Raw genomic sequence first — 13,689 nt, 5'->3', positions numbered from 1 at the left:
CTCTCACTCTGTGCTACCCTCCCCACTGCCATGGTACGGTAAGGTAACTTTTATATAGCACATTTCTGTATGCAGAGAGTGGTACAGTAGTAACGTGGCAACAACTATGATAACCACACATGCAGGTTATGAGATGTGTATGAAATGGGTACAGACTGCTGAATATGTCAAGATGAGCGACCGCAACATGTTTTAACCCTTAAATGTGTACGGGAATGTTGGAAATGAACGTTCTAAAGAATATCTGGGTTCATTGAATTCAACATAGAATTTTAGCACCTTCAATTGTTGCGGAACGAAATCTTATGTTAGAATGTTCAAAAACCCACACCTTTAAGGGATAAGTAGCCCCAGATTTCCCCCCTAAAATAGGAATCAGGCCAAGTGGGGTCACGCTCGCATCAACACCCCCACCTCCCGTCACCAGGGGGCTGCTGGAGCTCGAAATCTCCTAGTAATATTTAGTGTCCCGTGCCGCCGGCATGCATCATGGCTCTACATGGATAGGAATTACCAGCCCAAGGGATATATTTGACAGAGAGACTTTGCAAAGATGTGTCAAGTGAGATTGGAGGAGGGTAAATGATTAACTAAAAATCAATCGAGACACAGCTGCAGCAGTAATCAGCGGAACCAACGAACCCCTAGCGCCACCAATCAGAACCGCAATGACCGCCCTCTTCACACGACGCCATGGGCAGCACGGTACTCACACAGCCTAGCTCTGGAAAACAGACGGCCCAGGTCTTCAGACTTGGCACAGGAGTTATCGGTGGAAATCTAGCGCCTCTAGACTTGGCACAGCACTTCGACAGCTCAGACTGTGTGAAGGACGTTGAGTAAACATCCACCTCAATGCATGCTGTCCAAGAAAAAGACAAAGAAACCTTGCTTGCTCTTCGGCACGAAACTTGCTAAAGCTGAAAAAACATTTAGATGAGACTAAGTCACTTTCTTTGGCTCAGATGAGGTATAGAAATGGCACAGATGAGGTATAGACATGGCACAGATGAGGTACTGTATAGAAATGGCACAGATGAGGTATAGAAATGGCACAGATGAGGTATAGAAATGGCACAGATGAGGTATAGAAATGGCACAGATGAGGTACTGTATAGAAATGGCTCAGATGAGGTATAGAAATGGCACAGATGAGGTACTGTATAGAAATGGCACAGGTTGTATAGATGGCATGTGTGCCATGTGATGGATAATTATGGATGAGATATGTAATGTGTATGATGAGAGTATATGGGTGGCATTTGTGCCATGTGATGGATAATTATGGATGAGATATGTAATGTGATGGATGAGATATGTAATGTGTCTGATGAGAGTATATGGGTGGCATATGTAATGTGATGGATGAGAGTATATGGGTGGCATATGTAATGTGTATGATGAGAGTATATGGGTGGCATATGTAATGTGTCTGATGAGAGTGTATGGGTGGCATTTGTGCCATGTGATGGATAATTATGGATGAGATGTAATGTGTATGATGAGAGTATATGGGTGGCATATGTAATGTGTCTGATGAGAGTATATGGGTGGCATTTGTGCCATGTGATGGATAATTATGGATGAGATATGTAATGTGTATGATGAGAGTATATGGGTGGCATATGTAATGTGTATGATGAGAGTATATGGGTGGCATATGTAATGTGTATGATGAGAGTATATGGGTGGCATATGTAATGTGTCTGATGAGAGTATATGGGTGGCATATGTAATGTGTATGATGAGAGTATATGGGTGGCATATGTAATGTGTCTGATGAGAGTATATGGGTGGCATATGTAATGTGTATGATGAGAGTGTATGATGAGAGTATATGGGTGGCATATGTAATGTGTATGAGAGTATATGGGTGGCATATGTAATGTGTCTGATGAGAGTGTATGATGAGAGTATATGGGTGGCATATGTAATGTGTATGATGAGAGTATATGGGTGGCATATGTAATGTGTATGATGAGAGTATATGGGTGGCATATGTGCCATGTGATGGATAATTATGGATGAGATATGTAATGTGATGGATGAGAGTATATGGGTGGCATATGTAATGTGTATGATGAGAGTATATGGGTGGCATATGTAATGTGTCTGATGAGAGTGTATGGGTGGCATTTGTGCCATGTGATGGATAATTATGGATGAGATGTAATGTGTATGATGAGAGTATATGGGTGGCATATGTAATGTGTCTGATGAGAGTATATGGGTGGCATTTGTGCCATGTGATGGATAATTATGGATGAGATATGTAATGTGTATGATGAGAGTATATGGGTGGCATATGTAATGTGTATGATGAGAGTATATGGGTGGCATATGTAATGTGTATGATGAGAGTATATGGGTGGCATATGTAATGTGTCTGATGAGAGTATATGGGTGGCATATGTAATGTGTATGATGAGAGTATATGGGTGGCATATGTAATGTGTCTGATGAGAGTATATGGGTGGCATATGTAATGTGTCTGATGAGAGTATATGGGTGGCATATGTAATGTGTATGATGAGAGTGTATGATGAGAGTATATGGGTGGCATATGTAATGTGTCTGATGAGAGTATATGGGTGGCATATGTAATGTGTCTGATGAGAGTGTATGATGAGAGTATATGGGTGGCATATGTAATGTGATGAATGAGTGGGTGGCATATGTAATGTGTATAATGAGAGTATATGGGTGGCATATGTAATGTGTATGATGAGATATGTAATGTGTATGATGAGAGTATATGGGTGGCATATGTAATGTGTATGATGAGAGTATATGGGTGGCATATGTAATGTGATGGATGAGATATGTAATGTGTCTGATGAGAGTATATGGGTGGCATATGTAATGTGTATGATGAGAGTATATGGGTGGCATATGTAATGTGTATGATGAGAGTATATGGGTGGCATATGTAATGTGATGGATGAGATATGTAATGTGTATGATGAGAGTATATGGGTGGCATATGTAATGTGTATGATGAGAGTATATGGGTGGCATATGTAATGTGTCTGATGAGAGTATATGGGTGGCATATGTAATGTGATGGATGAGATATGTAATGTGTCTGATGAGAGTATATGGGTGGCATATGTAATGTGTATGATGAGAGTATATGGGTGGCATATGTAATGTGCCATTTGATGTGATGACTGTGACACTGGCTGCTTGTTTACAGGAGTGGCCGTCTGAAATCTGTCTTTTTAAAGCCCAGCCTCAGGTCATGGGGCACACTGTCCCTCTCAGATGTCAGTCTTGTCAGATGGGTTTATGCTGACTGACCTTTTACCCTGGTGTTGGACAGACCTCCGCCACACCAAACCACCAGGCAGGCCACCGCCACTCTCACACCAAACCCTCCACACTGGTCACACACACACACACACACACACACAGACACACACCTGAACAATCAGACAATATTGAGATATGACCACACAATGTCACCGGAAGAGAGATGGGTATTGATATATAAGGGGAACTGAGAACAGGAACTCAACAGGAACTGAGAAAATCACACCAGTCTGTCTCTTAGAAGCAAATATAAACACAATAGATGACTTGCCATTGGTAGGAATATTTTCAGTTCTGACAGTAGAAAGATGCAACAGAGGAGAAAGAGAGAGAGAGAGAGAAAGAGAGAGAGAGAGAGAGAGAGAGAGAGGAGAAAGTGCAAGTCTTGGGGACAGCCATCAGACCATCTAATTTGGTTGAGTCCCTGTCCTTTATTTGTCCTTCAGCCTGCGTTGATTGTAAATCTGCCTGTATCTCATTTAGATCTCATTCCTGAATGACACGCGGAGCCACCACAATTAATCACCTCGCAGAGACGCGCGTGCGGTCGGTCGGCCCCGTGATCGCCGCGGAACCGTGACAGTATGTCAGGATGAATGGCGTGATGAGCTCTGCTACGCTGGGTTAGCGGATGAGACGCGCGCACTTGAGATGCTACGCACGTTGCGAGGAGTTCACCGGTGAGTCAGAGCGTGGATGTTACAATCGTAAAATACGCTGAAACGAGAGCGGACAAATCCAATGCCTGCATAAAGCCTCGCACGCTAGGACAACTATGAGACAACAGTACATTCTCTGGTTAAAAAAAAAAGCATGCCGTCTTGTTCGACACATAATGCAGATAACAGTCACAGTGTTTTGTGAGGTTATTTAGACGGCGTCAACCGTTCTGTAGGCTTCTTTTACCAGTCCTATAGAGGACTGACCCGGATTACTATCATACTCCCTCGTGTTCAATTTTTTCAAAAAATACACAGAATTTGGCAAATGAAACTTTCACAACCGATACCTGGCAACACCTGTGCAGAGGACGTTGTTATTGTAGAGAGCATCTCTGTCAACTAGTGTTTGACCGAACACAGGATTCCTTTTCGCAGTGTGCGAATAACCTGGTCACTCTTAAAGATGTGTATGATATGAATCTCAATTCCCTTTTTTCTTCACAAACAACCATCAATCGCCCTTCTCCAGTCCGTCATTGGCCTGTGACTCAGTGACCTAATTATGGTACTCCCTCAGGTTGCATGCGGACATGTCTCAGATATGCAGTGATGGAGTGACAGCGGACGGCCACTGCAGAAAACAAAAACATATTTCCCATCAGTGGACTACCGGTGACAACGAAGACACTGGCAGCTACAGGGAACACGCGGCTCTGACTGGCAGCGAGCCCCCGGCGCGGAACTTCAAAGTTCACGGTTAAATCCTGACCTCAGGTTCCCGGTACCATGACACACACAAAGGCTTACTTACCGGGGTCACCCTGGCGGCTCCGTCACCAGCAAAGAGGGATTCTCCGTTTTTCCCTTATGCGCACGCTTCAAGTCCACCGATCAAATCCCGTGGTCACAGTCCACATCTCGACATATATACCACAATATCACATAGAGAATTAAAAGAATGGCAAAAATAAACAAAGCCACTAAGATCGCCTTGGTGATCGGTGAGATCAGAGACTGCATGTCCCCGCTGAGCGAAAAGGAATGAACGGGCTACTGTCTCCTAAACGCGTCGTGCATGCGATGGAGAGGCTCAGCCCTCCACGAGATCCTACCGGGAGTCTGTCTGCATTGACGCGTGCCGAACTGTGGACTTGGAGACAGGCGCGTGGGCTCCTCGAAAAAACGATTCAACAAACCGTGTTGTGATCCGCGCGCATCCATCAGCATAGATCCTGTGCACAGATTGCGCAGCAAACGATCTGCGCAGAAGAAACCTCTGAGGAGGCTCGCCGACCCCTTTGGAAGTTGACTTTGGCAAGTGTCTGGATAGATGTTAGAAATAAACCCCCAACCGTCCGTCCTTCAAGCACCTGCAACATCACAATACGAATTAATCAACCTTGATGCAAGTGAACTGTGATGGTGTAAACGATGACAACTTAAAGCTGTCCTCTGGCGAGAGTGAGGAGTCTGGTCCATACAGTTCTTCCGTTTTTTATCTCGACTTAATAGAGTAGACATACTCTGGCATAGGAGAGACTTTGCGCTCTGAGCGCACTGGCTAAAATGAGTGTGTGGTATCATTTAACCACTAGGGGGCACACAAAGCCCCCGACACCAGTGATCTGGTTACTTTGGAAGGCAACTCGTGGCGGATTAGATTTAAAAACATCCTGGCCTTTTCTTGTTTTCTGATCACGTCCGTTTTCTTACAGGAAAAATCAAACAGCGAATAGTGTTTGAATGCTCCCACAACTACTCTGACACAAACTCAAGACACACTGACACAGTCAGTTAACCTTGGCGAAAATGTACGTTCGAATTGACAGAAAAATATGTTAGACCTAATTTTAAAGGGATTAAAGTAGCCTAACCTTCTGATACTGACATAAAGAACAACTATTGAGACTATTGACATAAAGAACAACTATTGAGACATTATCTCACGTAGGTCAGATTAATTTCTTCAACTTAATAATAATAAATAATAATAAAAAAGAACTACATTCATAAAGGATTTTAAAATTATGTACAGTCCGAGGATGTGTATGATTAATGCGGATGGATTATTTGTCACATTCATGTAAAAATCCTCTTGCTGTAATGTTCACGTTCACACGACACGCCCGCGTGGTACAGGGCGCGGCCATCACACACCTTAGCGTTTTTTCTGTCTGCCCACTGATTCATGCCTGTTGAAGTGTGTGTGTGTGTGGTGGGGGTGGGTCTGTCATCGGAGCACACCCGTGCTCTCTTCCAGTTCTAACTTTCCCCTCTGCGCATTGGAGGAGGCCGACGAGGCTGCGCACGGACACACCCGTCATAGTCAACTCTTGGAACGGACTAAACTTACACGGTAAACTAGCCACATGCCTCTGCCGCTTTCATATCTAAACAGCTGCAAAAAATAGATCGTGTTTTCAGAGATCTCAACTAAAATTCCCGTACATTGTTTTGCTATTTTGTGTTACAGAACCAAGATGACCTCATTCGTTTGGATCGTTCTTTTGGCCAGCCTTGTGGCAACAAAAGCACAAGGTATGTTTCATGCGACCGATTTGTATTTGTGCATTTTGTCATAAAACTTAAGTGTAAAAGCGCAGTAGGCTGTTTTGTCCCATATTGCATTTTGCTAATAATCGCCACGATGACAGACTGTTTCCATGACGTCTTCTGTGCTTGTTCAGGCCGTACTGTTTTTGTAATTAAGAAGAATATGGCATTTAAACAAGAACAAATAAGTAATTTCCTTGGAATATTCGCTATCGCTCCATTGAATTGAGCGTTAATCAGTCTACCGGTGGTGTCACATATGCTTGGAGCTGATTGACACAGCACACTGGCACAATAGAAAGGGATTTATATGTATGGAATTGTTTGTTGCTCGTGTTCTACTACCGGGAGTGTACGTAGGTTGGCTCTCTCTCTCTCTCTTTCTGCTGCCGCTGTCTCACTGTTCTTCGGATGTTGAATGGCCCACGTGACTGTGCTGTTAGTGCTCCCCAGACTTCTTTTCAACTACTTTTTTTTTATAAACTAAGCAGTTCATACAATATCACTGCAAGGTTAACGCCTGTGGAGAATGAATACCTGGCCCAGGTGAAGTAGCTAAAATGAATCCGTGCCACAGGTAATTCAGCTGGATAGGAACGGAGTGACTATAGCAAGAGTCTCCAACCTTTTTTCCTCTGAGAGTCACTTGCATAACAAAATGAATCAGTCCAAGAGCTACCAATGCTTTATATTAGCTGTTGCATGTAGTCACATAGCTGAACTCCACCCAAAACCACTGAATAACCTTGGAATGCACTTTAAGGGTAATTTCAACACCTTTACCTTCTGTTTGTAAACTGTGAATTTTATGTGGTACGAATTTTAACAGGTTTACCAAGTGATTGTGTTGTCAGATTTATTTTCCTTGAACGTTTTGTAGAGCTATTCAAAGTGGTGGGGAGTTACTTTAGCTTGTGAGCTGTTGGTCAGAGACCCTATGACTATACCCAGAGACTTTCTAATGAGGAGACACAGCACTCAAAAAATCCTCCATAGAAATGCATAGGGCTAGTTTGTAACGCCGTTGTCTACACATATCCCACCCCTTCCTCGGCAAAACGTTGACATGTGAATACATTGAGCCAATCATATGGCGTGTTGTGAAGACATCGTGCCAATCATGTGTTGTGAACTCGCCGCTAGAGCAAGATTGGTGTCGTGAAGCCTTGCGCACGCGCATTTCTGCCGAATAGGATGCCCGATGAGTGCCCAAAAAGCGTTGCAATATGGCCGCCGAGTGGAGGGACTTGCCTAAAATGACTTTGCTATACCGTAGAGACCAATCAGGAACAGCCTGGTCTCTAAGCAAAAGCCCTGAGGTAAAGCCAAAGACATTTCTTTCAGATGAAGGTCGAAATAAACTCATGAGTCTGGATAATAGAGTAGAACTGAGCGCATAGCCAAATCAGATTGGCAGATAGCGGACCGCTGGTGGTGTGCCGCCGGTGGCGTGCCACTTGTGGTCCGCCGTTGGACCACCATCTCTTTAAATTGAACTTGTCATGAATATTAAGAAAAGTTAATAAAATGATATATGGAGTATAACTGAACAAATGAAAAAGATTTTAGACCAATGGTGGCAAAATATTGGGCAATTTGTCCGCGACCCGCCAGCGGACCGCCAGAGAACCGATGAGCAAATGCTATGCCCCCAGTGGACTGGCAGTGGTCCGCCAGCCTCTTGCTATCTGGGTAGGCTGGCCTCAGACAGCGTCTTTTGATAGCCACCTCGTGTGCCCTCGCATGCTGTGGTGGTCACGTGACCTACCGGTGCAGCCACAGCAAAGAGATGATATGATGTGTCACAGCTTCCTCTTTGTTGCCAGGGTTGCATGTCCTTGAGGCTTGAGGTTTTGGGCTGCAGAGTAGCAGTAACTCATGCAACCTGACATGAAAGGGGCCATTCCAAAGTGTTGCTTCGCAGAGAGAGAGAGGTGAGCTTAGTGTTGCCTACAGAGAATGAACCAGACTGTATAGTATAGTATATATACTCTTTTGATCTTGTGAGGGAAATTTGAAATTATCCCAATCCGTGAAACACACTCAGCACACAGTGAGGTGAAGCACACACTAATCCCGGCGCAGTGAGCTGCCTGCAACAACAGCGGCGCTCGGGGAGCAGTGAGGGGTTAGGTGCCTTGCCTTCAGCCATGCCTACTGGTCGGGGTTCAAACCGGCAACCCTCCGGTTACAAGTCCGAAGCGCTAACCAGTAGGCCACGGCTGCCCCATGACAAAACTCAAGTATATTGGATGTAGTTTAGTGGCTGAAGTTGAACATTTGCCTCCATGCTAACATAACGTGCAGTAGCCCAGCATTGGTGCCAGCCCAGAACTGGGGCATAGCATAGTGAGCTGGCAGGTTTCACCACTGAGGACTTTAAATATTTATGAGGGCAGATAGTCAGGAAACAGACCAAAGTACAGAAGCTCTTAGTCCTGACAGTAAGAGCAGCCCTGCGATAGCTCTGGGTCAGAACCTGTTTACTCAGCGTCCGAGACCATCTACTCAGGTTATCAGGGTCAGAACCTGTGTCCGGGTCTGAGTCCCTCTACTCTGGGTCAGAATCTGTTTACTCAGGGTCCGAGTCACTCTACTCACAGGGTCCAAGTCCCTCTACTCTGGGTCAGAACCTGTCTCCGGGTCCGAGTCCCTATGGGTCAGAACCTGTCTCCGGGTCCGAGTCCCTCTACTCTGGGTCAGAACCTGTCAAAGGTACTCAGGGTCAAAGGCTGGAGGAGCTGTGGTGACACATGCTGCCATGGCTACCCCGTGCGCCTGGCCGGTGTTTGTTTGGATGCGTTGCCATGGTTTTGGGCCAGGCTGCATGTAGTAACTGTGTCAGTCGTGGGTGTGGGTGTCGGCCACATGATTGTGAGTCATCCAGTGTTTCCCTCATGGGAGGCTGGGGTGGAGGGAACTCATCAGAGTTTTTATCAGAAGGGTTATGTCACATCATTGCGTGTGTGCATGTTTGTGTGTGTGTGTGTGCGTGCGTGCTTGTGTGTATGTGTGTCTGTGTGTGTATGCATATGCATGTATGTGTGTGTGTGTGTGTGCGCGCATGTGTGTGTGTGCGTGTGTGTGCTTGTTTGTGTGTGTGTGTGCGCGCATGTGTGTGTGTGCGTGTGTGTGCTTGTTTGTGTGTGTGTGTAAGACAGTGATATCTGTAATATCAATGTGTCTGTAAGACAGTAATATACTTTTTGATGCAACAGTTGTTTAAGTGTTTGTGTTGTAATTTGTGTAGGTTTGTTGGAGCTTGGTGTAATAGTGTTAGTGTGAGTGTCATTTGCATCTGTATCGTCTGTTGTTTGTGACTGCATTTCTTTAGTTTGTGTCTGTTGTGTGTACTGTAGTTTGTGTCTGTTGTGTGTACTGTAGTTTGTGTCTGTTGTGTGTACTGTAGTTTGTGTCTGTTGTGTGTACTGTAGTTTGTGTCTGTTGTGTGTACTGTAGTTTGTGTTAGTTTGTATTTGTAGTTTGTCAAATGTTTGTGTCTGTAGTTGTGTTGTATGTGTTAAATTATGAGTTGCAGATGTGTTAGTTGTATGTGTTAACTTGTGAGTTGTCATTGTGTTAGTTTTATGTGTTAAAGTGTGAGTTGTGTTACTGTTAGTGTGAGTTGTAACTGTGTTGGTTGTATGTGTTTAAATGTGAGTTGTGTTAGTTGTACAGTATGTGTTAAAGTGTGAGTTGTCGCTGTGTTAGTGTGAGTTGTAGCTGTGTTAGTTGTATGTGTTTAAGTGTAAGTTGTGTTAGTTGTATGTGTTAAAGTGTGAGTTATAGTTAGCTGTATGCAGTGGTAAAGTGTGAGATGCAGTTAGCTATACCCAGGGGTTAAAGTGTGAGATGCAGTTAGCTATACCCAGGGGGTAAAGTGTGAGATGCAGTTAGCTATACCCAGGGGTTAAAGTGTGAGATGCAGTCAGCTATACCCAGGGGTTAAAGTGTGAGATGCAGTTAGCTATACCCAGGGGTTAAAGTGGGGAGGGGGGGGGGGGACGCAGTTCCGCCACCTCAGATAAATTAATAATAAATATATTCTTTCATAGCAACGATATAGCGCGATGATATTGTTAAATTAAATGGTGAGTTAATTTTTCGCGTGTACAGAGGTGACCAAGAAGCTAGCATTTCTTGTCCAAAAAGTATTGCTACACCACAATACTCAATATGTTGTCCAACGGTGAGTCATTTTTCCCCGTTGCACCGACACTGTATTTCAGGGTTCCCCCACCTGCCAAATCCCACTTTAACCACTGGCTATACCCTACTCTGACTCTGCTCGGACCTGCTCACTGGCTATACCCTACTCTGACTCTGCTCGGACCTGCTCACTGGCTATACCCTACTCTGACTCTGCTCGGACCTGCTCACTGGCTATACCCTACTCTGACTCTGCTCGGACCTGCTCACTGGCTATACCCTACTCTGACTCTGCTCGGACCTGCTCACTGGCTATACCCTACTCTGACTTTGAGAGACAGCAGCGTTGCGGGCCGAGTCGTCCGAGTGAAGCCTCAGTGCTCAGCTCATCCTGAACAGACTGTTCTAAATATACAGCCTGTCGTGCCAGACTGCCTGCTCGCTCCGCTTTGCCCTGCGCTGTCATTGGCCCGCGGAGACCACAGGAATGCCTCTCCGCGGCGGGCAAGCCCCTCTCCCGACACACTCCGGCGAGCCGTCGGGTAACACTGCTCCACTCGGGTAGAGATGAGTGTGTTTTTTGCTGAGGCAGGAATAGTAGAGACTGAGTGTGTGTGTGTGTGTGTGTGTGTCTGTGTGTTTTGCTTTGGGGAGGCAGATCTGGTTGTGTTTTGTGTCTGGTCTGTGTGTGTGTGTGTGTTTCATTTCTGTCCATGACTCATCGGACAGTGTTTTATTTGCCACCCAACTCAGGGCCAGAGAGCGAGGCTCCTCCTTGTTGTGGGAGCAGCCTCATCAGTTTCACCCAATCAGGCGAAACAGTCAGACTACCCCAATTTTCCCAGTTTATATATATGTACATAGATAGATAGATAGATACTGTAATTATTTTATTCATTCCAAAGGGATCACAACAAACACAGACAGATAGATAAATACACTGTTTACACAAACAGACATGGGGTAAACTTAAGACAAACAAGACTCCACAAACAAATATATAAACCTATTACCTATATAGATATACTACTATACTATACTACTAACCTATGTATAAAAAAAAGAATTAGCATAAATATAAGATAAAGAACCATCTCTAGTTGTGCAATGGAAATAGGATGTGCAAAATTGTGTGCCATGGCCTCTCCGAAGATTTTTCGGTAACACTTTACTTGACAGTATCGACATAAGAGTGACATGACACTGTCATGACACATGAACCCTAACCCTAATCCTAACCTCTAACCCTAATCCTAAACCATACCTAACCCTAACCCTAACTTGTTATGACATAAACCTAATGTCACTTAATAACAGAAGCGTCATGTCATAAACATTTGTGACTTGTTTATGACACATTCATGACAGTGTCATGTCAATACTGTCAAGTAATGTGTAACCGATTTCCCACCCCCTGTTCATTACCCCCATTTACCTCAACTACCCCAACCCACCTAGTTACCCCAGCAAGCACCCCAGCTGATATAGATGCTAGGCTTGGGGTGGTGAGGGTGTTTGGCATATGTGCACACTGGTGTAGACACTGGCCCTGATCTGTGTGTGTGTGTGTGTGTGTTTGTGTGTGTGTGTGTGTGTGTGTGTGTGCTCTTGTCTCCTGTCATATGGGGATGGGATTGAGGGTCTCGATCGCCACCATCTCTCATGTTGTTGTTGTTGTTGTTGTTTTGTCTTCAGGTCCTGCCGACCTGGTGTGAATGAGCAGCCAGGAGTTCAGTATGCAGGAGGAGATCCTGTGTGTGTGTGTGTGTGTATGTGTGTGTATGTGTGTGTGTGTGTGTGTGTGTGTCTGTGTGTGTTTGTGTGTGTGTGTGTGTGTGTGTGTATGTGTGTGTCTGTGTGTGTGTGTGTGTGTGTGTGTCTGTGTGTGTGTGTGTGTGTGTGTGTGTGTGTTTGTGTGTGTGTGTGTGTGTGTGACTAAGCAGCCAGAACTTCAGTTCAGTATTCAGGTGGAGATCCCTGCTCTCTGCAAAACTAAAGCTTGTTTATTTAGACAGGGACAGAGAGTTCCGAAGCAGTTTAAGTGTGTGTGTGTGTGTGTGTGTGCACATGTGCTTGTGTGTCTGTGTGTATGCATGCATGTGTGTGTTTTTATGTTTGTGTGTTTGTGTGTGTGGGTGTGTGTTTTGAAATAGCCTGGGGCAGAGGAGGCGTTTTATCATCCAGTTTTTGGGATTTTAGGACCCATCTCTCCCAGGACTGACAGTGGAGGCACTTTGAATACACTGATGTGTGTGTGTGTGTGTGTGTGTGTGTGTGAGAGAGAGAGAGAGAGAGAGAATGTGTATTGATATACAGACCAAGTACATCTGTTTCTGTGCAGTCTACATTATTACCACATGATCTCTCTCTTTCTCTCTCTCTCTCTCTCTCTCTCTCTCTCTCACACACACATACACACACAGTGGTACAGTACGCAAGTACTTCAGCAACTTTATGGCTTCTCTTTCTTTAATATTAGCCTGAAGCCAACAGCACAATAGCAGTGATCTTCCACTTCCTCCTTCCCACTATTTTCCATCACATACACACACACCAGGCCCGGGGTGGGTAATCGGGAGAATCGGGAGAATTCCCGGTGGGCCGCTTCACTTTTGGGCCGGTCGAGGAAAAAAATATTGACATTTGTCACGTTAGTCTATCTTCTCTTAAAGTAGGACACACGTTCCGCTTTCTGTGCATGGCACCGTTGCCTCTGCATGGGTTGAAGCCTACGTGAGGGAGTTCTCCCCTCCCAAAAAGAGTTGGTTGGGTCCATATAGCCCGTCTTTTCCAAAAAAGTTTTCTCAGATACGGATAGCCGGGCCGGCCCTACAGTAGCCATAAGCGTCAGGAAGGATGGATGGTAGAAAGAGGCCAGGAGGGACTGAAACGGCCAGGTAGATGCTGCTAAATATGCCAAGCTTCTAGATGAGGCCTACAGACAAAAGTGGCAACTGGTAAAGAGAGATAGCTATAGGCAATGATTATTATCAGTTATTGGGCTAATATTGGA

The 13,689-nt window shown here is 44.9% G+C and overlaps 1 protein-coding gene across 3 annotated transcripts in view; it reads left to right on the top strand.

The window, feature by feature from the left end:
- Window positions 1–6,167: 6,167 nt before the first annotated feature.
- The window catches only part of cd99 (CD99 molecule), a 39,765-nt gene continuing 32,243 nt past the window's right edge, over window positions 6,168–13,689 (top strand). For 2 of the 3 annotated variants that reach the window (XM_076302871.1, XM_076302869.1), the window contains exons 1-2: window positions 6,173–6,330; window positions 6,448–6,512. In XM_076302871.1, the coding sequence (XP_076158986.1) occupies window positions 6,455–6,512 (58 nt within the window). In that variant the 5' untranslated portion in view covers window positions 6,173–6,330; window positions 6,448–6,454. Of the gene's footprint in view, window positions 6,331–6,447; window positions 6,513–13,689 lie in introns of all 3 variants that reach the window. The other variant, XM_076302870.1, reaches the window with a different exon arrangement.

This window comes from Alosa pseudoharengus, unplaced genomic scaffold (assembly GCF_046254945.1).
Source record: "Alosa pseudoharengus isolate Yale_2024_CS ecotype anadromous, Long Island Sound unplaced genomic scaffold, YU_APseudo_1.1 YU_APseudo_1.1_scf_24, whole genome shotgun sequence".
In the NCBI taxonomy this organism is placed as follows: Eukaryota; Metazoa; Chordata; class Actinopteri; order Clupeiformes; family Clupeidae; genus Alosa; species Alosa pseudoharengus.
This window is presented reverse-complemented; position numbering and strand designations above follow the sequence as displayed.